This window comes from Oncorhynchus clarkii, chromosome 18 (genome assembly GCF_045791955.1).
Source record: "Oncorhynchus clarkii lewisi isolate Uvic-CL-2024 chromosome 18, UVic_Ocla_1.0, whole genome shotgun sequence".
NCBI lineage: Eukaryota > Metazoa > Chordata > Actinopteri > Salmoniformes > Salmonidae > Oncorhynchus > Oncorhynchus clarkii.
Window position 1 is genome coordinate 6,016,757 of NC_092164.1, and position 24,698 is coordinate 6,041,454.

At 49.5% G+C, this 24,698-nt stretch overlaps 1 protein-coding gene across 1 annotated transcript; it reads right to left on the reverse strand.

Annotated features, from left to right (window-relative positions):
• Positions 1 to 627: 627 nt before the first annotated feature.
• On the reverse strand, positions 628 to 20,909 carry LOC139372925 (methyl-CpG-binding domain protein 5-like). Its single transcript, XM_071112797.1, has 9 exons — positions 20,484 to 20,909; positions 20,151 to 20,253; positions 19,172 to 19,352; positions 16,273 to 18,750; positions 9,981 to 10,225; positions 8,416 to 9,759; positions 7,434 to 7,507; positions 4,489 to 4,564; positions 628 to 3,355 (listed from the first exon to the last, which is right to left on the reverse strand). Exons 1-9 carry the CDS (start codon positions 20,603 to 20,605, stop codon positions 3,284 to 3,286), a joined length of 4,695 nt encoding a protein of 1,564 aa, XP_070968898.1. The 5' UTR covers positions 20,606 to 20,909; the 3' UTR covers positions 628 to 3,283.
• Positions 20,910 to 24,698: the final 3,789 nt, after the last annotated feature.

Here is a 24,698-nt window from a genome sequence, read left to right on the forward strand (position 1 = left end):
TGAAATTCTATTGCCCATCAATGGAAAAAAACTACTACCTGCAATTAATTGCAATATATTTAAATTCCTTTATGATAGAATGTGACGATTGGATGTGCATGAACGTTTAAAACAGTATCATGTGTATCAATACATAAAAGGTTCAATAAGAGTGCACTTAAACGCCAGATAATTAAAGTAGGAGTGACCAGTTTTTAATATCTTAAAACATCTGTGCAACATTGTTCAAACGTTACATCACTGTATGACCTGTCATGTTTACAATATTTACAAAATAAAAAACGGCTGCTGACATGAAATAATAGACAACGCCAAACAATGAGAAAATATGGAACTTCACACTATTTGTCCTAGCACCCACAATGCAACAAATGACATCAAGTGCACAACACACTTTACAAAGTAGTCTACTTTTGTAAAGTACACACACACACACACACACACACACACACATTAGTGAGAACTTAGTTACATGTGGAAAAAACAACACTGACAACAGCAACATGTTAATAACACACAAATAAAGATTCAAAGAGCAAGCAAGGGTAAGAAAAACAGCACACACACACACCTCCAAAAATAAAACACACACACACACACACACACGCACACACACACACACACACACACACACGTGTGAATAAATTGTGCTGCACTGACCATTTGACCGACAACAGAAAGGTAAAAGTGAAAAGACGTTATACAACATGGGGTTTGAACATGAGACTGACTGGGTCTGTCGGTCGTTGCACAAGGGCAGAAGGAACTTCACGTGTTCTCTCGACTGCTCTCAAGAGTATTTGGGAAAGGCTTCATTAAAAGCATGAATACTTTTCTAGAAGTAGAGTGAAATACTTTTCTGTCTGGAGTGAATTACAGTTGATCCATCTAGACATGGTTTGAATAACATGAACGGTTACACAGATTATAATTTTTTATATTTTTTAAAGGTTGACGTTCTGAAGTTGTTTTAATGATTTATGATGTAACTTATTTGTATTGCACACAACACGCTGTAGTGAATATAACAAGTCTGTTTTCAATGGGGCAATAAAACGCATCCAAATCTCATCAGCACAAAACGTAGTGAAGCTGTTCTATATGGGGACAGTCTCCGATTAACACACTTCTATTGGAATTGTATTCAGTAGTGATTTCTCTACTAAACAACTCCACGACAGCACTGACAGGGCTCGGCCTGAAGGCCCAAACCGTCAGGGCTCGGCCTGAAGGCCCAAACCGACAGGGCTCGGCCTGAAGGCCCAAACCGACAGGGCTCGGCCTGAAGGCCCAAACCGACAGGGCTCGGCCTGAAGGCCCAAACCGACAGGGCTCGGCCTGAAGGCCCAAACCGACAGGGCTCGGCCTGAAGGCCCAAACCGACAGGGCTCGGCCTGAAGGCCCAAACCGACAGGGCTCGGCCTGAAGGCCCAAACCGACACTTCTTTCTTTCCATACTAATATGACATACTGCCCATTATGCATTTTAAACGTTTCTTCTATCCTTTTAACTATTATTGTACTATCTGCACTGATTTTAATGAATCATTTAGGTTGTTAAAAGTTGATTCTGAATCATAATTTGTTTTTAAAGATCGCATGCTGCCTAAATATATAGTAAAGCCTTTTCAGACCTTATGCTTATAAATAAGGATGGTCCCCAGAGACTGGAGATACGCCACCTTAACTTTCTGGAAGGAGGCAGTCAATGACCTCTTCAGGACATGATCTACTGTAACAAACACGACAGAAGAGATAGCTAGCAGAAGGGAAAAACACAGTAGGACACAACGTCACGGGATCCAAAAAGAACACATTTGAAATCAAACTGAAAAACAGTCAGGTTAATGGCTAAACTGAATACAGCATATTTCTGTGTCAAATAAACACGTAAGGCTTTGAGTTTATAACTCTCGGTTGTATTATTGCCATCTAGAATATTGTAAAGCTTAAAATAAATATGAAATACTGTACATAAATAATTTATAACAAATAAACTACACATAAGGCCCCTAAATTGTAGGATGAACTCTTTTCCACCATTTTACCTCAGGCAGTTAGTGTTATTTTCACAATCCACTCTTACGTCATATGCTTGTGGTTGGTTACGTGATCTAAAGCTATAGCTGTGTGATAAAATGATGACACTGTTTGAAAATGATATTAAGAAAAATAAAATCACATCAAAAAGAACATTTAAATGATGCAAAAACAGCTGACTGGTATTTGACAACAGTCTGTGGTTTTAGTAGGTTGAGATCCTGGAATTAGAAGGATGCTTCATTCCAATCATCCTGTTTCTATGGTAACCGTAGAAACAGAAAGCCTTTCAGCTGGTAAAGTTGACTCTGTTTTTAAAACGCATAAAATGAACAACCACTTAGTGGTGTTGAAGTGAAGCCCGTTTCTCCTGGGTCTGGATTCAGAAAGCGTCTCAGAGTTGGGGGTGCTGAACTAGGATCAGTCTCGCCCCTCTTAGATCCTAATTAAGATGATGTGGACAAGGTGGGGGGGGACCTGATCCTACTGCCAGTGATGATCTAGTAGCAGGCCCCCCTCTGTATATGTCATCTTATTCATTATAATATTAAAAGTGAAACTGATCCGTGATCAGCACTCCTACTCCCCGAATGCTTTCTGAATACAGACCCTGCTGGTCAATCCAATAAACAGCAGGTCTATAACATCACCATGTAAAAGCTTCCGGCTGTATGTATCTCGTCTTTACATGTCCCTTGCATACAGTCAGAACGTCTGCGTGTGCTGAATAAAAACCAGGACATCGGTGCACTTCTGCTGCTGCTGCTTTGTACAATACAAGTTCACATGTGCATTATTAAGTATGTTGTACATTACCAGTGTACAACATTTACATACGTTTCTTAATATTCATGAAATCTTCCGTATTACCTATATACATATTGAAAATGTATCAGAAATATTTGGACTGTCTATCTTCTTTACAATGTAGTATTTTTCTTCTATCAGGTTTTTTATACGTTATTCTAGAAAAAATAGTTGTCATTCAGCTAGCTGTAGACAAATTACAACCGTTGTTTTTTACAGTTGAAATTCAAAACTGTCATATTTTTGTTTGTCTTTTCCAGGACTTTCAATGTCAGTCAGCTAGGGAGGTCGTGGGACGATAATGTACCACGACTATCCATATTGTAGCACCTGGTTGGAGTTCAAAGGTCGCGGCGGGGGCGGTCTGAACCGTTGTTCCAAGGCTGGGCACTGGCTAGATACTGGACTGTCATTAGCTGACCAAACACATTCAACGTTATCTGGAGATCTTTCTCCTCTTGGGCTTGGGCAGCTTCACCTGTCTGTCTCTGGAAGGGATCTGATGAACCTGAGGACAGAGAAGACATAATACATTAATGCATGGCCAGGGCTCTAATTTAACTGGGTGGTTCCGGCCCTGAATGCTGATTGGCTGACAGTCGTGGTATAATCAGACTGTATACCCAGGTATGACATTTATTTTTTAACCCAAACCCTAACTTTTAACCTTAACATTTAACCCTAACCTAAGGACAGAGAAGACAATAGAAGATGTATTAATAGCAACCAAACAACCCAGTCTCTGTTGGCTTGTGCGGGTAGTAGAGTACATTCTACAGTGTTTAATAGCACCTGAGTTCAGACAGAACTCCACAGACATCCTAATCTGACTAAGCTGTCCTCTTTTCCACTCAAAGTGTCTGGTTTCATATTTCGCCTGTCTGAATTCAGAGGAAAGGCAGCAAGATGCATTAACAGCACAGTGAATCCTTTTCAAATTGAAATGTGGTGCTGGTTGAGGGGTTGTTGCAGCTTGTTTATGTAATCCTCTGACTGGGGTGTGTGTGTGAGGTGTCTCCCAGCTGACACAGAGACAGCTCTTTGATCAACAGTGGCTGTAGTCTTAGTTCTGCTCAGCTTAGCCTGGGGGACAGTCTAGAGAGGGAGGGAGGGAGTAGAGGGAGACAGGAGGGGCAAAGGGAGAGAGGTAGAAGGAGAGAGGTAGAGGGGCAGAGGGAGAGAGGTAGAGGGATGGGGGTAGAGGGAGAGAGGTAGAGGGGCAGAGGGAGAGAGGAGGAGGGGCAGAGGGAGAGAGGAGGAGGGGCAGAGGGAGAGAGGAGGAGGGGCAGAGGGAGAGAGGAGAAGGGGCAGAGGGAGAGAGGAGGAGGGGCAGAGGGAGAGAGGAGGAGGGGCAGAGGGAGAGAGGAGGAGGGGCAGAGGGAGGGAGGGGCAGAGGGAGGGAGGAGGAGGGGCAGAGGGAGAGAGGAGGAGGGGCAGAGGGAGAGAGGAGGAGGGGCAGAGGGAGAGAGGCGGAGGGGCAGAGGGAGAGAGAAGGAGGGGCAGAGGGAGAGAGAAGGAGGGGCAGAGGGAGAGAGAAGGAGGGCAGAGGGAGAGAGAAGGAGGGCAGAGGGAGACAGAGAGGAGAGGCCATCTGCGAGAGCATGGTGTTCTAATCTTTCTAGATGGTACTAGTATACTCACAGTCCCTGACATCTTGTCCAGCTCACTCATGGCCTCATGTATAGCAGCTTCTAAATGATTATTCAACTTCCCAGCTCTGTTGGGAACAATGAAAACAAAATCATGTCTCAGAAACATCAATAAGTCCATACCTAAATACTCAGCGTTTTCTTTTTCGCTTTGGACAAAAACATGAATAGATTTGTTCAACTCTGCCTCCTGCTACGCAGGGATAAAGTATGCAATTATAACATGAACTGTAAGCAATGACACTGACTGTGGTCCAGGTACATTTTTACAGAACATTGAGGGAGAAGAGCTAAGGTAAGCGCTGTGTGTGTGTGTGTGAGAGAGAGAGAGAACAGGTGCAGTGGAGGAGGTTTTTCATCATCAGGGGGTAATGACTAGCCGGCCAGGGCATCCAGGGGGTAATGACTAGCCTGCCAGGGCATCAAGGGGGTAATGACTAGCCAGCCAGGGCATCCAGGGGGTAATGACTAGCCTGCCAGGGCATCCAGGGGGTAATGACTAGCCTGCCAGGGCATACAGGGGGTAATGACTAGCCAGCCAGGGCATACAGGGGGTAATGACTAGCAGGCCAGGGCAACACCAGGGCATCAACAGGGGGTAATGGCTAGCCAGCCAGGCCAACGCCAGGGGGTAATGACTAGCCAGCCAGGGCAACGCCAGGGGTTAATGACTAGCCAGCCAGGGCATCCAGGGGATAATGACTAGCCAGCCAGGGCATCCGGGGGATAATGACTAGCCAGCCAGGGCAACACCAGGGCATCAACAGGGGGTAATGACTAGCCAGCCAGGGCAACACCAGGGCATCAACAGGGGGTAATGGCTAGCCAGCCAGGGCAACGCCAGGGGGTAATGACTAGCCAGCCAGGGCATCCAGGGGATAATGACTAGCCAGCCAGGGCATCCAGGGGGTAATGAATAGCCAGCCAGGGCAACACCAGGGCATCAACAGGGGGTAATGACTAGCCAGCCAGGGCAACACCAGGGCATCAACAGGGGGTAATGACTAGCCAGCCAGGGCAACAGCAGGGGGTAATGACTAGCCAGCCAGGGCATCATCAGGGGGTAATGACTAGCCAGCCAGGGCATCAACAGGGGGTAATGACTAGCCAGCCAGGGCATCAACAGGGGGTAATGACTAGCCAGCCAGGGCAACACCAAGGGGTAATGACTAGCCAGCCAGGGCAGCATCAGCAGGGGGTAATGACTAGCCAGCCAGGGCAGCATAAGGAGTAATGACTATCCTGCCAGGGCAGCACCAGGGCATCATCAGGGGTAATGACTAGCCAGCCAGGGCATCATAAGGAGTAATGACTATCCTGCCAGGGCATCATCAGGGGGTAATGACGAGCCAGCCAGGGCATCATCATCATCAGGGGGTAATGACTAGCCAGCCAGGGCATCCAGGGGGTAATGACTAGCCTGCCAGGGCATCCAGGGGGTAATGACTAGCCTGCCAGGGCATACAGGGGGTAATGACTAGCCAGCCAGGGCATACAGGGGGTAATGACTAGCAGGCCAGGGCAACACCAGGGCATCAACAGGGGGTAATGGCTAGCCAGCCAGGGCAACGCCAGGGGGTAATGACTAGCCAGCCAGGGCAACGCCAGGGGGTAATGACTAGCCAGCCAGGGCATCCAGGGGATAATGACTAGCCAGCCAGGGCATCCGGGGGATAATGACTAGCCAGCCAGGGCAACACCAGGGCATCAACAGGGGGTAATGACTAGCCAGCCAGGGCAACACCAGGGCATCAACAGGGGGTAATGGCTAGCCAGCCAGGGCAACGCCAGGGGGTAATGACTAGCCAGCCAGGGCATCCAGGGGATAATGACTAGCCAGCCAGGGCATCCAGGGGGTAATGACTAGCCAGCCAGGGCAACACCAGGGCATCAACAGGGGGTAATGACTAGCCAGCCAGGGCAACACCAGGGCATCAACAGGGGGTAATGACTAGCCAGCCAGGGCAACAGCAGGGGGTAATGACTAGCCAGCCAGGGCATCATCAGGGGGTAATGACTAGCCAGCCAGGGCATCAACAGGGGGTAATGACTAGCCAGCCAGGGCATCAACAGGGGGTAATGACTAGCCAGCCAGGGCAACACCAAGGGGTAATGACTAGCCAGCCAGGGCAGCATCAGCAGGGGGTAATGACTAGCCAGCCAGGGCAGCATAAGGAGTAATGACTATCCTGCCAGGGCAGCACCAGGGCATCATCAGGGGTAATGACTAGCCAGCCAGGGCATCATAAGGAGTAATGACTATCCTGCCAGGGCATCATCAGGGGGTAATGACGAGCCAGCCAGGGCATCATCATCATCAGGGGGTAATGACTAGCCAGCCAGGGCATCATCATCAGGGGTAATGACTAGCCAGCCAGGGCATCATCAGGGGTAATGACTAGACAGCCAGGGCATCATCAGGGGTAATGACTAGCCAGCCAGGGCATCATCAGGGGTAATGACTAGCCAGCCAGGGCATCATCGGGGGGTAATGACTAGCCAGCCAGGGCATCATCAGGGAAGCAGCAGTGCCAAAAACACCCTATTCAGTGCATTACTTTGACCAGGGCTCAGAGTGGGACAGAGAGTACAGACAGGTGATTCAGTAGTCAGTGGTATCCTCTCCTCAAAACAGAGCAGCCAGCCAGGATGGAACTAGCCAGCCAGGATGGAACTAGCCAGCCAGGATGGAACTAACCAGCCAGGATGGAACTAGCCAGCCAGGATAGAACTAACCAGCCAGGATGGAACTAACCAGCCAGGATGGAACAAACCTGGCCCATCAACATTCTAGAATGGAATTCCACTCTTAAAATAGAGCAAATAAAACACATCTGTTCATCTTTTTAAAACACAGGAGAAACTGGTTCCACATACACACTGATGTAAATAATCACATGTCCAGTACCATCCATCCTACAGCAATATAAAACTTACTTTCTGTTCCTCTTGGTCGCTCTGTCAAGGGCCTCTAGGTCATGTGTCAGTGTTTTCAGCTTCTCCGTCTCCACCTGGGGTAATAATAGATGTCAGACAGTGTTTTCAGCTTCTCCGTCTCCACCTGGGGTAATAACAGATGTCAGACAGTGTTTTCAGCTTCTCCGTCTCCACCTGGGGTAATAACAGATGTCAGACAGTGTTGTCAGCTTTTCCGTCTCCACCTGGGGTAATAACAGATGTCAGACAGCGTTGTCAGCTTCTCCGTCTCCACCTGGGGTAATAACAGATGTCAGACAGTGTTGTCAGCTTCTCCGTCTCCACCTGGGGTAATAACAGATGTCAGACAGTGTTGTCAGCTTCTCCGTCTCCACCTGGGGTAATAACAGATGTCAGACAGTGTTGTCAGCTTCTCCGTCTCCACCTGGGGTAATAACAGATGTCAGACAGTGTTGTCAGCTTCTCCGTCTCCACCTGGGGTAATAACAGATGTCAGACAGTGTTGTCAGCTTCTCCGTCTCCACCTGGGGTAATAACAGATGTCAGACAGTGTTCAGCTTCTTCGTCTCCACCTGGGGTAATAACAGATGTTAGACAGTGTTCAGCTTCTTCGTCTCCACCTGGGGTAATAACAGATGTCAGACAGTGTTGTCAGCTTCTCCGTCTCCACCTGGGGTAATAACAGATGTCAGACAGTGTTGTCAGCTTCTCCGTCTCCACCTGGGGTAATAACAGATGTCAGACAGTGTTGTCAGCTTCTCCGTCTCCACCTGGGGTAATAACAGATGTCAGACATTATGTTGGGTCTAAGAATAGGACCAAAAGCCTGACTAGGTCCCATCAACATGACCATCAGTAGCAGAAGTAGTGATCGCAGAGAGTTACTTTCATCTAAAAAGGTACAAAAGTCAAGTAAATAGTGAAAGAAAACTAGATTTGTGGGTGTGTATTTCTCTTTCACCTGTCTCTGAAGACATCTCACCTTGCTGTCCTCTCTGAGCTGCAGGCTGCCATGGTGATGGTTGTGCCCCGCCTCCTCCCCTGACAGTTTACCAGGCCAGGATGGGAACCCTTTAAAGCCCTGTCCCCAGACCAGATCCCCCATGTTAAACGTCCTGGGTCTATAGTGGAGCATCTCTGACGATGGGCTGTCCGGCTGCCTCAGGTCCTCCTCGCTGCTCAGGGACTTGGTGTCAGACGGGCTGGGGGCACAGCCTCCGTTGAAGTGCCCGTTGTAGTGGCCCACGTACTCTTTAACCAACGGACCCTCCAGGCTGGTGGAGGAGCTGGGAGACTGGTCGTCCCCGGTTAGGTCCCCCTGTCTGGGGGGGCCGAGGGGGTCAGACACACCGTACCCCCGTAGAGAGAACTGGACCTGGGGGGGTCCGACGCCACCTCCGTTCATATGGGCGCATCTCTCCACAGTCTGATCCAACCTCTCTTTGTAGTTAACGATGTTCACGGCCGTCCGATTGCAGTTGTTGAAGCGGTTGAATCCATCCTCCAGGAAGGCCTTGTCTGAGGAGACGGGGAGAGAGTGGTGGTGACCTTCGTGGGGGGAGCTGTCGGCTGGACAGGGGGGTGCAGGAGCAAGACTCCCAGGTCTCTCCATACAGGGGCTGCTGCGGACATGAGTGGAGCACTCTAGGAACTCCTCACCGCCCCATGCCGTGTGACCTCTGTCCAGACTTCCGGAGTACCCAGTCTCGCCTTCCCACTGCCCCCTGGGGGTGCCATGGCCTGGGGATCTGAAGTAGTCCTGGTGGGAGGCCTCTGGAAGTGCTCCCTGACCCTCGGGGATGCTAACAGTACTCTTCCCCTGACCAGAGTGCTTCCGGGGCCGTCCTGCTCTGACCTGCCTGGGTCTGGGCTGTTGGCTCAGGGTCGGTGTCTGCTCCCCCTCCTGGTGCGCCACCAGGTGGCCACTATGGCTGACTGCAGCATGGCTGTGAGGGAGGTTGTGGTTGATGCTGACCGGCTCCCCTACGGAGTTAGTGAAGGCAGTCATGGTGCTGAGAGTGGGTACCGGGCTGGACTGGGTAGTGCCACTAACCGTGGTGGTGATGACTACATGCATTCCTTTACTGGCCGCATCCACCACAGCCCTGTAGATGGCATCTACAGACTCCACCTCTCCGCTGGGTAGCCTATCAGAGCCGTGCATCCCTGGGGGAAGCCCCTCTCCCTGAGTCTGTTGCATCTCCTGTTGGCTGACACCAAACTGGGTGTGTGACAGCATCCCCTGAGACTCAGGAAGTGATGTCATACCAGACTGAGAGATCATCTGTGAGTGAGGGACTGAAATGCTGTTGTCTGGCAAACACCCCTGAAACAACACAGACGTAAAGTTCATTGAGAGAAAACTGAAAACGTGTCATTATCACTCCTAGCATGTCAGAGAAGGAGGACGGAATATATCATGTAGATCATCCACCCGTAGTGAAGAGTGAAGCAGATAATCTTGTCATCTCTATTCATTCTATTTCTATCTGCAACGCTCAGAGCGTTTCACGTCACTGAACACACCCTTCAAACAGACAGACTAACCTGGAAGTTCTGGAACAGGCAGGCCATAGGGTGGGCGTTGGAGGAGTTGTTGTTTTCAGGGAAGCCAGGTTGCTGTGAGCCCTGGTAGCCAGGAGGGAGGCCCTGCATGGCCCGCTGAATGCCCTGATGAAGCTGCTGCTGCTGGGCATGACGCTGCTGGAACACCTGGGTACCACCGCTGGAGCTGTTGATGACGTGGGGCTGGAGGCTGGTCATGCTGCAGTTTACGAGGTTAGATGGGTCTCCTGTTGGGGTGGAAGAATAATACTGTTCATTGTTATTCTCAAATCAGGGAAATTCCACACCTTAACTGCCTGGAGAAGACAGGTCAGAGGGGTAACTCAATTCTGAGCCAAATGATGGAAGAAGAGTGGGATAATGGAAATTCTTGTAATTGAACAAATAAACTGGAGAGCCTGATGGCTTAGGCTGTAGTACTGTTCTCCACTCCTCACAGGTCTATTTTCTCCTCCTCACTAGCTCCCGTCCTCTCACTAGTCTAGCTCCTCTCCTCCTCGCTCACTAGCTCTTCTCCTCCTCGCTCACTAGCTCTCCTCCTCGCTCACTAGTCTAGCTCCCCTACTCTCACTAGTCTAGCTCCTCTCCTCTCACTAGTCTAGCTCCTCTCCTCTCACTAGTCTAGCCCCTCTCCTCTCACTAGTCTAGCTCCTCTCCTCCTCGCTCACTAGCTCTCCTCCTCGCTCACTAGCTCCCCCCCTCTCACTAGTCTAGTTCCTCTCCTCTCACTAGTCTAGCTCCACTCCTCCTCGCTCACTAGCTCTCCTCCTCGCTCACTAGCTCCCCTAATCTCACTAGTCTAGCTCCTCTCCTCTCACTAGTCTAGCCCCTCTCCTCTCACTAGTCTAGCCCCTCTCCTCTCACTAGTCTAGCCCCTCTCCTCTCACTAGTCTAGCCCCTCTCCTCTCACTAGTCTAGCCCCTCTCCTCTCACTAGTCTAGTTCCTCTCCTCTCACTAGTCTAGCTCCTCTCCTCCTCGCTCACTAGCTCCCGTCCTCTCACTAGTCTAGCTCCTCTCCTCCACGCTCACTAGCTCCCCTCCTCTCACTAGTCTAGTTCCTCTCCTCTCACTAGTCTAGCTCCTTTCCTCTCACTAGTCTAGCTCCTCTCCTCTCACTAGTCTAGCCCCTCTCCTCTCACTAGTCTAGCCCCTCTCCTCTCACTAGTCTAGCCCCTCTCCTCTCACTAGTCTAGCCCCTCTCCTCTCACTAGTCTAGTTCCTCTCCTCTCACTAGTCTAGCTCCTCCTCGCTCACTAGCTCCCCTCCTCTCACTAGTCTAGCTCCCCTACTCTCACTAGTCTAGCTCCTCTCCTCTCACTAGTCTAGCTCCTCTCCTCTCACTAGTCTAGCCCCTCTCCTCTCACTAGTCTAGCTCCTCTCCTCCTCGCTCACTAGCTCTCCTCCTCGCTCACTAGCTCCCCTCCTCTCACTAGTCTAGCTCCTCTCCTCTCACTAGTCTAGCCCCTCTCCTCTCACTAGTCTAGCCCCTCTCCTCTCACTAGTCTAGCCCCTCTCCTCTCACTAGTCTAGTTCCTCTCCTCTCACTAGTCTAGCTCCTCTCCTCCTCGCTCACTAGCTCCCGTCCTCTCACTAGTCTAGCTCCTCTCCTCCACGCTCACTAGCTCCCCTCCTCTCACTAGTCTAGTTCCTCTCCTCTCACTAGTCTAGCTCCTTTCCTCTCACTAGTCTAGCTCCTCTCCTCTCACTAGTCTAGCTCCTCTCCTCTCACTAGTCTAGCCCCTCTCCTCTCACTAGTCTAGCCCCTCTCCTCTCACTAGTCTAGCCCCTCTCCTCTCACTAGTCTAGCCCCTCTCCTCTCACTAGTCTAGTTCCTCTCCTCTCACTAGTCTAGTTCCTCTCCTCTCACTAGTCTAGCTCCTCCTCGCTCACTAGCTCCCGTCCTCTCACTAGTCTAGCTCCTCTCCTCCTCGCTCACTAGCTCCCCTCCTCTCACTAGTCTAGTTCCTCTCCTCTCACTAGTCTAGCTCCTCTCCTCTCACTAGTCTAGCTCCTCTCCTCTCACTAGTCTAGCTCCTCTCACTAGTCTAGCTCCTCTCCTCTCACTAGTCTAGCTCCTCTCCTCTCACTAGTCTAGCTCCTCTCCTCCTCGCTCACTAGCTCCCCCCCTCTCACTAGTCTAGTTCCTCTCCTCTCACTAGTCTAGCTCCTCTCCTCCTCGCTCACTAGCTCTCCTCCTCGCTCACTAGCTCCCCTAATCTCACTAGTCTAGCTCCTCTCCTCTCACTAGTCTAGCCCCTCTCCTCTCACTAGTCTAGCCCCTCTCCTCTCACTAGTCTAGTTCCTCTCCTCTCACTAGTCTAGCTCCTCTCCTCCTCGCTCACTAGCTCCCGTCCTCTCACTAGTCTAGCTCCTCTCCTCCACGCTCACTAGCTCCCCTCCTCTCACTAGTCTAGTTCCTCTCCTCTCACTAGTCTAGCTCCTTTCCTCTCACTAGTCTAGCTCCTCTCCTCTCACTAGTCTAGCCCCTCTCCTCTCACTAGTCTAGCCCCTCTCCTCTCACTAGTCTAGCCCCTCTCCTCTCACTAGTCTAGCCCCTCTCCTCTCACTAGTCTAGCCCCTCTCCTCTCACTAGTCTAGTTCCTCTCCTCTCACTAGTCTAGCTCCTCCTCGCTCACTAGCTCCCGTCCTCTCACTAGTCTAGCTCCTCTCCTCCTCGCTCACTAGCTCCCCTCCTCTCACTAGTCTAGTTCCTCTCCTCTCACTAGTCTAGCTCCTCTCACTAGTCTAGCTCCTCTCCTCCCACTAGTCTAGCTCCTCTCCTCTCACTAGTCTAGCTCCTCTCCTCCTCGCTCACTAGCTCCCCCCCTCTCACTAGTCTAGTTCCTCTCCTCTCACTAGTCTAGCTCCTCTCCTCTCACTAGTCTAGCTCCTCTCCTCCTCGCTCACTAGCTCCCCTAATCTCACTAGTCTAGCTCCTCTCCTCTCACTAGTCTAGCCCCTCTCCTCTCACTAGTCTAGCCCCTCTCCTCTCACTAGTCTAGCCCCTCTCCTCTCACTAGTCTAGCCCCTCTCCTCTCACTAGTCTAGTTCCTCTCCTCTCACTAGTCTAGCTCCTCTCCTCCTCGCTCACTAGCTCCCGTCCTCTCACTAGTCTAGCTCCTCTCCTCCTCGCTCACTAGCTCCCCTCCTCTCACTAGTCTAGTTCCTCTCCTCTCACTAGTCTAGCGCCTCTCCTCTCACTAGCCCCTCTCCTCTCACTAGTCTAGCTCCTCTCCTCTCACTAGTCTAGCTCCTCTCCTCCTCGCTCACTAGCTCCCGTCCTCTCACTAGTCTAGCTCCTCTCCTCCTCGCTCACTAGCTCCCCTCCTCTCACTAGTCTAGTTCCTCTCCTCTCACTAGTCTAGCTCCTCTCCTCTCACTAGCCCCTCTCCTCTCACTAGTCTAGCTCCTCTCCCCTCACTAGTCTAGCCCCTCTCCTCTCACTAGTCTAGCCCCTCTCCTCTCACTAGTCTAGCCCCTCTCCTCTCACTAGTCTAGCCCCTCTCCTCTCACTAGTCTAGCCCCTCTCCTCTCACTAGTCTAGCCCCTCTCCTCTCACTAGTCTAGCCCCTCTCCTCTCACTAGTCTAGCCCCTCTCCTCTCATTAGTCTAGCTCCTCTCCTCTCACTAGTCTAGCTCTTCTCACTAGTCTAGCTCCTCTCCTCTCACTAGTCTAGCTCCTCTCCTCTCACTAGTCTAGCTCCTCTCCTCTCACTAGTCTAGCTCCTCTCCTCTCACTAGTCTAGCTCCTCTCCTCTCACTAGTCTAGCTCCTCTCCTCTCACTAGTCTAGCTCCTCTCCTCTCACTAGTCTAGCTCCTCTCCTCTCACTAGTCTAGCTCCTCTCCTCTCACTAGTCTAGCTCCTCTCCTCTCACTAGTCTAGCTCCTCTCCTCTCACTAGGTTAGCTCTTCTCCTCTCACTAGTCTAGCTCCCCTACTCTCACTAGTCTAGCTCCTCCTCGCTCACTAGCTCCCCTCCTCTCACTAGTCTAGCTCCTCTCCTCCTCGCTTACTACCTCCCCTCCTCTCACTAGTCTAGCTCCTCTCCTCTTCGCTCACTAGCTCCCCTCACTAGTCTAGCTCCTCCTCGCTCACTAGCTCCCCTCCTCTCACTAGTCTAGTTCCTCCTCGCTCACTAGCTCCCCTCCTCTCCCCAGTCTAGCTCCTCTCCTCCTCTCCCCAGTCTAGCTCCTCTCCTCTCACTAGTCTAGCTCCTCTCCTCTCACTAGTCTAGCTCCTCTCCTCTCACTAGTCTAGCTCCTCTCCTCTCACTAGTCTAGCTCCTCTCCTCTCACTAGGTTAGCTCTTCTCCTCTCACTAGTCTAGCTCCCCTACTCTCACTAGTCTAGCTCCTCCTCGCTCACTAGCTCCTCTCCTCTCACTAGTCTAGCTCCTCTCCTCCTCGCTTACTACCTCCCCTCCTCTCACTAGTCTAGCTCCTCTCCTCTTCGCTCACTAGCTCCCCTCACTAGTCTAGCTCCTCCTCGCTCACTAGCTCCCCTCCTCTCACTAGTCTAGTTCCTCCTCGCTCACTAGCTCCCCTCCTCTCCCCAGTCTAGCTCCTCTCCTCCTCTCCCCAGTCTAGCTCCTCTCCTCCTCTCCCCAGTCTAGCTCCTCTCCTCCTCTCCCCAGTCTAGCTCCTCTCCTCTTCGCTCACTAGCTCCCCTCACTAGTCTAGCTCCTCCTCGCTCACTAGCTCCCCTCCTCTCACTAGTCTAGTTCCTCCTCGCTCACTAGCTCCCCTCCTCTCCCCAGTCTAGCTCCTCTCCTCCTCTCCCCAGTCTAGCTCCTCTCCTCCTCTCACCAGTCTAGCTCCTCTCCTCCTCTCACCAGTCTAGCTCCTCTCACCAGTCTAGCTCCTCTCACCAGTCTAGCTCCTCTCACCAGTCTAGCTCCTCTCACCAGTCTAGCTCCTCTCACCAGTCTAGCTCCTCTCCTCCTCGCACCAGTCTAGCTCCTCTCCTCCTCTCACCAGTCTAGCTCCTCTCCTCCTCTCACCAGTCTAGCTCCTCTCACCAGTCTAGCTCCTCTCACCAGTCTAGCTCCTCTCACCAGTCTAGCTCCTCTCCTCCTCTCACCAGTCTAGCTCCTCTCACCAGTATAGCTCCTCTCCTCCTCTCACCAGTCTAGCTCCTCTCCTCCTCTCACCAGCCTCTGCCTCAGCCTCACCTCTCACTAGCCTCCCCTCCCAAGCTCCTCACCTCCCCCCACTAGACGCCACTCGCCTCCCCTCCACTCTCACTAGCCTGCCTCCCTCCCCAGCTCCCCCACTAGCCTCCCCTCCCACTAGCCTCCCCTCCCACTAGCCTCCCCTCCCACTAGCCTCCCCTCCCTTCCCACTAGCCTCCCCTCCCTTCCCACTAGCCTCCCCTCCCTTCCCACTAGCCTCCGCAGTGCTCAACCAGTGTGGCTGCACTGCTATGATATAGTGGTGATGGTTGCCGGGGAGGTTGCTATGGGAACGGTGTGATTGGTGGTGCTGTCTGAGCCGTGGCTTATTTCAGAGGTTGCAGCCTGGAAGAAGACTGGGGGTTGAGGAAGGGATGTGATTTAATGGCCTAGGCAGGGGGATGGGGTCAGAGGCAGGGCTGGATGCTTGGATGGTGGTGGCTGGGGAGGGGGAGCTGTCTGGGCATGAGGTAGGAGAAGAGAAGTGCTTGGTTGGAATGAACCCATTTAAGGGAGATAGGCTAGCAGTCCACAAAGAGATGAAAGATAGCCACTATGCTTCCTGATAAACATATGCCATATCTTATAGTATTTAGCATTATTTCCTGCTATCGTGTTCACACAACAGTAGGCCAAATACAGCCATGTGTAACACAGTGGGCCAAAGGAAAAAAAGTATCTATTCAGTTAGGCCTATATCAGAGCAGACACATAATAAGGCTAATGAAGGAACACAACCCTTCTCCAAAGGCTTCACCCAGGCCTCCATTCAGAAGCAAGCGTTACTATAGCTACCAGCCAGCTCACACCAGCTCTTCACTATATCTGGTCAAGAGCTTGTTTCTTAAAAAGGAGGGAGAAAAAAATATGTTTTCATGTTATTCTGCCACTGAGCTGAGCACTGCAACTAGCATGCTAATAAAGAGAGAAGCCACAATGATTATACAAACATGAGGGCCAGCCTCTCAACGTACACTCTCTACGAGAGACTAAAGACTGTCGTTCAACTCAAAGGCCATCTAGGTGGATTTATCAAACTCACACACCATCACAGAGCAAAGCGCGATCATCGAACAAAGTGTGCGTTTCTCTCAGTAGCTCACCTGGCTCCGAGATGATTGGACCACAACTCCCATCATTGTTGCCGAGTGTCATTCCTGACATACTAGTCCTTCCCAGCGCAGCGTGAAGGTGACTGTGCTGCTGCTGCGGATGTGGATGTTGACTTGGGTGGGACAGTGGTGGTGGGTTAGTGTTAGGATGGTGGCTCAGGGGCATGTTCCCTGGGCCAAGGCCCACTTGTCCACCGGGCCCCAGAGGGCCACAGTTCACCAACGAATTGGCCTGGATCTGGTTCATCAACCCTGGGAACCGAGGGCTGTGAGAATGAGGGCCTCCAGAGTCCATACTCCGGCAGTACATACCTTGACCCTCCCCTTGGCCTAGCATCCTCTGTTGGGCCAGTAGGCTCTGCTGCTGGGAGGCTCCAGGAGGCATGATCCCAGCCACATCGCTGTAGTGCATCTGACCAGGTCCTGGGGGGCCTACAGGGCCTTGGTGCTGGTTATGGTGGTTGTTGTGGTTGCTCATGGACTGAAGCAGCTGGGCCATGGAGGTGTTGGTCTGTAGGCCCCCAAGCCGGGCCACTTTCCTCAGCTGTTCTGCTGAGCTTGGTAGTGGTAGCCTGGGACCTGGACCTCCACCCATGTTAGGAGACTTGTTGAGCATGTTGAAGACCATGCTGTCGTGGTGGTTGAGGGGGTTGTTGGGCGGTGGTGGGACTGGCGGCTGCTGCTTGCGCTTACGGAGCAGGGGGTCTCCTCTGTCTCTCTGCTGGGCCATGAGCTTGTCCCGGAGGGCAGCCCGACCGCTCTGGCCCCCTGCTGCTGCTGCTTCCGCAGTGGAGGGCATGGTGGGGTTAGGGGGAAGCATGGGGTTTAAAGTGCTGCTACTGGGCCTCTCTATGCCGCTGAGAGGGCCACTGGGATGCCCAACTCCACTAATACCACCATTACCATCAACCCTACCTGGGCCTCCACCTCTACTGCCAGTCTCACTGCTGTTGTCACCGTGTTTGTTTTGATTTGCTAGCTGTGCTTTGGCTGCTGCTGACAGTAGGCTGCTGGCGGGGAAAGACGCAGCATTCTGCTGGTTCACGATCTGGTTGAGGGGCATCCCTAACAGTCCTGGGTGGTTCTGTCCCTTCTGGTTCTGGGCCTGGTGAGGAGCAGCGATGGAGGGGCCAGAGGAGGTGGCAGGGGGGTACATGCCGGGGTTGTTGTGCTGGGTGTTGATAGCGTTCTGGTTACTCATCTCAACCAGCAGCTGACTGGGTAGGTCTTTGTATTGGTGGAGTGGGTGTGAGTCAGGCTTGGCAGAGGAGGGGCTGGAGGGCATGGCGGGCCGGGGGGAGCGAGGAGGAGCCTTCATCCCGCCACACGGACCCTGACTGGGGCCTGAGGGCATGGCAAAGCTCCCATGGTCCGAGGAGGTGGAGGAGGAGCGAGAGCGCTGGGGAGAGGCCTCCATCCTGCTGCCCAGGACAGGGCCTGACATGTGGACTGGGGAGGTGACGGGAGAGGGGGACATGGAGGTGGTTATGGAGGTCTGATGTTGAGTCCTCTGCATGTGACCTCCATGGCTGTGGCCCACTGGGCCGGGTTTGACAGTGGGGAGAGGGAGGTTGCTTGGCAAGGGGACAATGGCGGGAGGAGGGTGGTTGTTCATGTTTACATTCATCATTGGTACCTGAGAGGAGTGGACACTAGGGTGGAAGTTGGAGTTTGTTTTGGAGTTTGTCTGGCTGATACTGATGCTAGGCTTGCTGGGGATGGGGTCTAGGATGCCTAACGGGTCCTTTTCAGAGGTCATCTGCTTTTTCTGGAGGGTACAGGAGAGAGGTATGGCAGACGGGGGGCCAGGGTGTGGGGCGCTGGGCTGTGTATTGAGGTGAAACGGTGGTCGTATGGAAATATCCATACTGGGGGATCTGGGGAAGTTACACACAGGCTTCTTCATCATGACTGGGCTTTTGGCAGTGGCGGTAGGGGAGAGGGGTGTGCTAGTCCTTCCTGCCATAGCGCAGGACGTCTGGGTCCCAGTCGGAGAACCGTGGAGGAGCATCCCTGGTGGGGAGAGAGGCGTTCTGTTGGCCCCGTGGATGGGGCTGGAGCTGGTGGCTCCAGGGAAGCCACAGGGGTTGTTTCTAAACCCATCTGGGCTCCCCAGAGGATCAGACCTTAGGCTAGGGGGGAGTGGTGACCCGTCCCTGGGCCCATAGAGCTGGGAGCCGGGGCCCCCTGGACTCAGCATGCTACCATAGCCAGAACAGTACGAAGACATGGGCCCAGGCTCACTGCTCAGTCTCTGCTGTCTGTTGGGATAACCAGGGTAAAGCTCCAGCTGCTGGGGTGGACCTCCTAGCTCTTGGGGAAAGTGCCGGTGACCTGCTGCAGCCGCCATCATCATTTTGAAAGGGTTCTTGCAGTTGGGAACCACAGAGTTGGGTAGCGGTGACTGGTGAGATGTATTCCGTATTGCTCGGGGATTCGTGGAATGTGACGGGGCCATTGATGTTGAACCTGAGGGGGAAGATAAGTGAAATGAGTGTTCAAGCTGAAATCTGCAATAGAGGAAACAGCACCACTGTTTGCCTGAGGACATCTGTTATTGTTGATGAAAGAGAAGAGGAGATTCACCACTGTGGAGGGAGAGAAAAAAAGGCTTGATTGTTTTATCGCTCATACAATGTCAGAGTGAAATAAATAGTGTTTGTTTGTTTGAAGCATCATCTCTGTTTTTGTAATACCGCAAAGAGACGTAGCAGTTTTCAGCTTTAAAACATTGAAAGTGTATAATGCCACTGTGAAGCCAATTTCAAAATGTCCACCTTTTTTTCTGACCTTGTTCTATATCACCCATGAAACAGTCTGAAATCTGTGAGAAATGTATCATTGGAAAACAACCAAAACAGTAGTGATACACAGTCACTAGGATACTTACTTGTACCTCCACCGGGACTGGTAAGGGTCAGAGCAGGGTGTGGTAGCGCCATAGTTTTGTGTAGAGTGGCCACAGCCAGCAGCTTTCTCTTATGGATACACAGCTTGGTGACGTCTTCATCTGCCCTCACGTCCTCTGCCGTCCTCTGTTTAACGGCAGCCCCCGGATCAAAGTTAAACACCTGAGGAAAGGAGAGTCAGCTCTCTGTTACCTGGCCTGTCTTGGTGAAAGGAGCGGCGTTTATCCACAAGTACATAAAGTAAACATCAGTAAAAAATGGAACGTCCGCTACTTGTCAGGTCATATCCTCCTCCAAGCCTCCTGCTTCTCCAGAAGACCACATCACATTTGCATATGAATACATATTGGCCTTGCCTTGAATAGGAACGCAGTTCCTTTCCCAGTCTCAGTTTCAATATAACGCAACACACAAAAAAAGTATAAATTAAGACTGTATGCAGCAGAAAATATAGCCTACTATATGTTTTTTTAATATAACCCTGCTATATGTTTTTTTAATATAACCCTGCTATATGTTTTTTTAATATAACCCTGCTATATGTTTTTTTTAAATATAACCTGCTATATGTGGGAAAACAGCCTCTGTTTAATTGAATATCTAGGTTTAACAAAACTGTTCATTGCATCACTTGGGAGTAAACCTTAATCTCCACCCTTAAAAGGGATACTTTGGGATATTGGAAATGAGGCCTGACACTTCCCCAGAGTCTGATAAACTTGTGGATACCAGTTTTATTTCTCTGCGTGCGGTTTGAATGAAGTTGCTTACTAGCGCAGTTGCTAACTCTGCTAGCATGCTGACTCTGGGGAAGTAGATAAAGGGCCTTGTTGACAAAATCCCAAAGTATCCCTTCAAGCTTTGTGTGGTGTTTCTTTGGCAGCTACGCATTCAGAGAGTCAATTTAGGTTAGCTAAAGACTGAGACAGACAGGACAACCAAGATGGTTAGTGAACGTACCTTTGGGAGGATGAGTGGGCACTCCAGGCCACACTTGCAGGTCCCGTCTGTGAGCAGGTAGCTCTTCACCTGGTCTAGACAGGACAGCGCCGAGCCACTGGGACTGGAGGTTACAAACCAAAACTAATGTTTAGAAGAAAAACATTTATCGTCTAATATACATGAGTGTCTCATAAGGAAATGTATCTGTTACTTTATCCCAACCTCTCTGAAAGAAACACACAGGTTGGATAGATGATACTAGCCCACCAAGACTGTAGGTTACAAACCAAATAGAAGTGCATTATTGTGGTATCATTACAAAAAAAAACAGAGCACTGCAATGGGTCTTACCTGATGTAGAGGACTCCGTTAGTTGGATCCACCTTGCGATGCCAGCCAATAGGGACCTGGACAGGGGCTGTATGCCCCACCCCCTCTGAGACCCCTCCCTTACAGTCCTTTCCTCCATTCATTGTTCTAGTTGGTTTAGTACACAACACCTTAGAGCATATCACACATCAACCAGAGACTTCAGAGTACATGGCATCTTTGTCTTCCAATAAAGAGGACTTTGTAGTGCACTACAATTTCACTCTCAAAGTTGGATGAAGTATGGGCTGGGGTCTGTGTGATGTGAGGCAAGCTCACTGTGAATCCTAACCTTTCAGACCCTTCATAGTTTTACTACTGAACACCAACGAGATTTCCATATTTGTCTCGGTCATTCAGAGCCATAGACACTGAATCAGATTCAGAGAGGCTGGGGCAACAGATGGAACCAGGAGTGGCTCATGAAGACATCCTTCTGGGGCAGGTTATTTGAGGGATTCCCATGGTTCCTGATTGGGACAAATAAAGAAAAGTATTAGAAAACATTGTTGTATGACATCAACCAACATTTACACAAAACTACATGCAACAAAAAACTGAAAGGTTTGTGTATGTGCAGTTGTTGTAGCCTACATTTATGTTATGTCCAATTCAGACCTACCCACCATTATCTAACGGTGCAGATTTAACATCAGTTTGATACACTGAATAATTCATTGCAGACAAGTTCTGTCAAAGATATAAGAGTGGCACTCTGGGCGTGTAAATGTATTTTCTAAAGACTAAGGATCTTACTATTGTTGTGTGGCCATGCGTTGGCCTTGACTGTCGGAAGGCTCAGTGCTGTACTGTCACAGGCTACTAATCCAAGCCCTTGTGTGCTGACTCATAACTGTCCCTGTGTAAGGATGGAGGGAGGGGGAGAGCTAAAGAGGCAACACAAGCATCAGGTTCTATCTGGAGTCAAGGTATGGGCGGACGGGTGGAGAGGCGCCCAGGGTCACAACAAGCAGATGGGAAGAGAGAAGGCTCTGTATTATATGATGTAGCTATGATAGGGACCTGATGCATCTCTGCTTGGCACTCAGCGTTAAGGAGATTGATTGCGGGTAAAGGCCCTGCTATAGACTAGCGTCTTGTCCAGAAGGTGTAAGTGTACATCAAGCTGCCTCACAATACAGAAACAGGAGATGAGCCGCTCCACTTGCACAAGCCAAGGCTACTTACTACTTATGATAGTTGATTATGTAAAACCTCTATTCACTGTCAAAGAACACCTAATCGTCTTTATGGAAATCATCATGCCAAAAACACTGAATATGAATAGGGAGGTGTTACAGGGCTAATACATCTATGACAAATCTCCTGCGTGAGGATTTCATTTGGTGAAAGATCTACTGGCTGAACCTCTGGAATGTCATGGGGCTGACACATCAGACTGGGCCCATTTTGGGTTGCAGAAAAGCAACGACCCATTTATGACAGCAGGCATAATGGCATTGCACAGCTCTCTGTGAGTCAGGTGCTGCATTTCCACAATATATTTTGAGAAATGACAGCAGGTAGCTCACTAACTCTTATTAAACTGACAACCACACGAAGATGAGGAAGAAAGACACACACCTGTACAGCTGCGAAACTAGGCTATTGTTAATAATTGGCACGATCTATAATGGCAAGCTATTGCACCAAAGAAATCTGAAATGCCAAATCAAATGGCTTGTGGAAATGGCTCGATCAATGCATCATATAGCATAACGTTACTGTACATAGAGCACTCCTTTTCGTCTGCAGAATCAAAAAGGTCTAGCTACTATAAATTATTACAAGTTAGCTAGCTACCCAGATAACGTTAGCTAGCTTTGGGGGACATACAGAGTTTTTATCTAGCTAACGTTAGCTAGATAGTGGCATAGTTGGCTACCTTGCCAACTGAACTACCTACATAGCTAGCTACTAAACTAGCATATCAGCTGATATCCAACGTTACTTAACCTAGCTAGCTAACGTTAGCTACAAAGAATCAACATGTTTACTGGTAGGTGGGTGATATCTAGTCACCTGATATTAGCTCACTAACAGTTAGCTAACTCTTCGGTCTAACGTTACAAAGTCTATATAAGACGGTTGTTTTAACGAAGAAAAACAACCACTAGCGGGCCTTATTTAGCCCACCGATAATGACTAGCTATCTAACGTTAGCTAGTAGACAGCTAGCCAAACATGATTTATCGATGGCAGGCTAGGTAACCAACTTAGCTAAGCTAGCTAACTAGCAGAATGCTAATGCTAGTAAGTAGCTAACGTTAACCGAAAAGCAATTGTAAATAAACATACCCGTGTAATCTAACACAAACTCCAAAACATTAACATGCCTTTAACGATATTCCACTGTACGAAAAAAGTATATCCCGAATTGAAAGTCGAAGTTTTTTTAAAATCGTAACTGGGGAGCGTTGAGCGTATTTTCCAATGTGAAACGTCTCCAGCTAGGGACGAGGCAGAGACAGGCCAGTGAAAGAATAGCTGAGCAGAGGGTTGCTTTGCAAAGACAGGAGCTTTTGAGATTCCAATCTTATTGCCTATAAAAACGTTTTTCCATCTTTCAGAGTATCAAATGATTCCTTGAAAGTCCATGGTGGCTGAAATAGTATATTTCAACTCCCTCCAATTTGCTTCTGGCCCTTTAAAAATAAAAATAAAAAGCCTACCCATCAAATGTCTCGGCTGGTTCTCCCTAGGCTTGGGATAAAGATGGAGTGCTTTACTGCTCCTGCGCCTCAGAGAGATGAGGAGAGAGCTGGAGAGCACAGAGTTAGCGCAATTCGGAATCCTTGGGACGTCCTTACCCTAAACTCTAAACCTTGCAATTTTTCTTTTCCTTTTTTGTCTTTGTCCTTTTTCTTTGCCTTTTTTTGCCTCCTTTGCCTTTTTTTGCCTCCTTTGCCCTTTTTTGCCTCCTTTGCCCTTTTTTGCCTCCTTTGCCCTTTTTTGCCTCCTTTGCCCTTTTTTTGCCTCCTTTGCTTTTTTTTGCCTCCTTTGCCCTTTTTTGCCTCCTTTGCCCTTTTTTGCCTCCTTTGCCTTTTTTTCCTATTTGCCTTTGCCTTTGTCTTTTTAAATTGCAACTCTAAAGGAGTGACGTCAGAATTGGGATGTCCCAAGGATTCCATTTAGTATTTTCCCGAGAGCACAGTGGGGGGAGATGTTTATCTGACAGGACTAGAGCAAAGAGCAAAAACAAGAAACACATCGTGTTACACATGGAACCCAACAGAAAAGTGTCTGTCCAGATATTAATTCAAATTAAATTACAAATCTGTCACGTTTCACTTCTGCTGATTCAATAAAAGGTAGTGGTGTAAAGTACTTAAGTAAAACAACTTTTTGGGGTGTATCTGTACTATACTATTGATATTTTTGGCAACTTTTACTCCACTATATTCCTAAAGAAAATAATGTAATTTTTACATTTTCCCTTACACCCAAAAGTACTTGTTACATTTTGAATGCTTAACACGACAGGAAAAATGTCAAATTCACACATTTATCAAGAGAACATCCCAGGTCATCAATACTGCCACCAATCCGGCTGACTCACTAAACACAAATGCTTTGTTTGTAAATGATGTCTGAATGTTGTAGTATTCCCTTGACTATCCGTAAATAATAAATAAAATACATTTCTGCCGTTTGGATTACCTAATAGAAGCAATTAGAAATTATTTATACTTTCACTTTGGATACTTAAGTATATTTAAAGCCAAATATTTTTAGACTTTTACTCAAGTAGTATTTTACTGGGTGACTTTCACTTTTACTTGAGTCATTTTCTATGAAGGTATCTTCATTTTTACTCTAGTATGACAATTGGGTACTTATTCCACCACTGATAAAAGGCTCAACACATATGTGTCTGACCTGACATAGAATAAGTAAAGCTTCCAAGAGCATACTACTACTTCTGTCTACCAAAAGGTCTGGACCATTCATTATGCATTCCCATCACAAGTGCTAACTTGGTGGCGGTGGTAAAATAATCACTGTTGGAAGAGAACATCCCTTCCTTGATTAAGTACATTTGATATTAATTAGATGCAGGGAATCTTACATACTGGAATTATTAATTTAAATGTGTGTAGATTGTTTTGTGCAGTAATATAGCCTCCTATTGTAGGTCCAATAATTAGGTGACCCGGAAGTGGGTCGGAGTTGTGATTGTTAAATGAGAAATGTCTT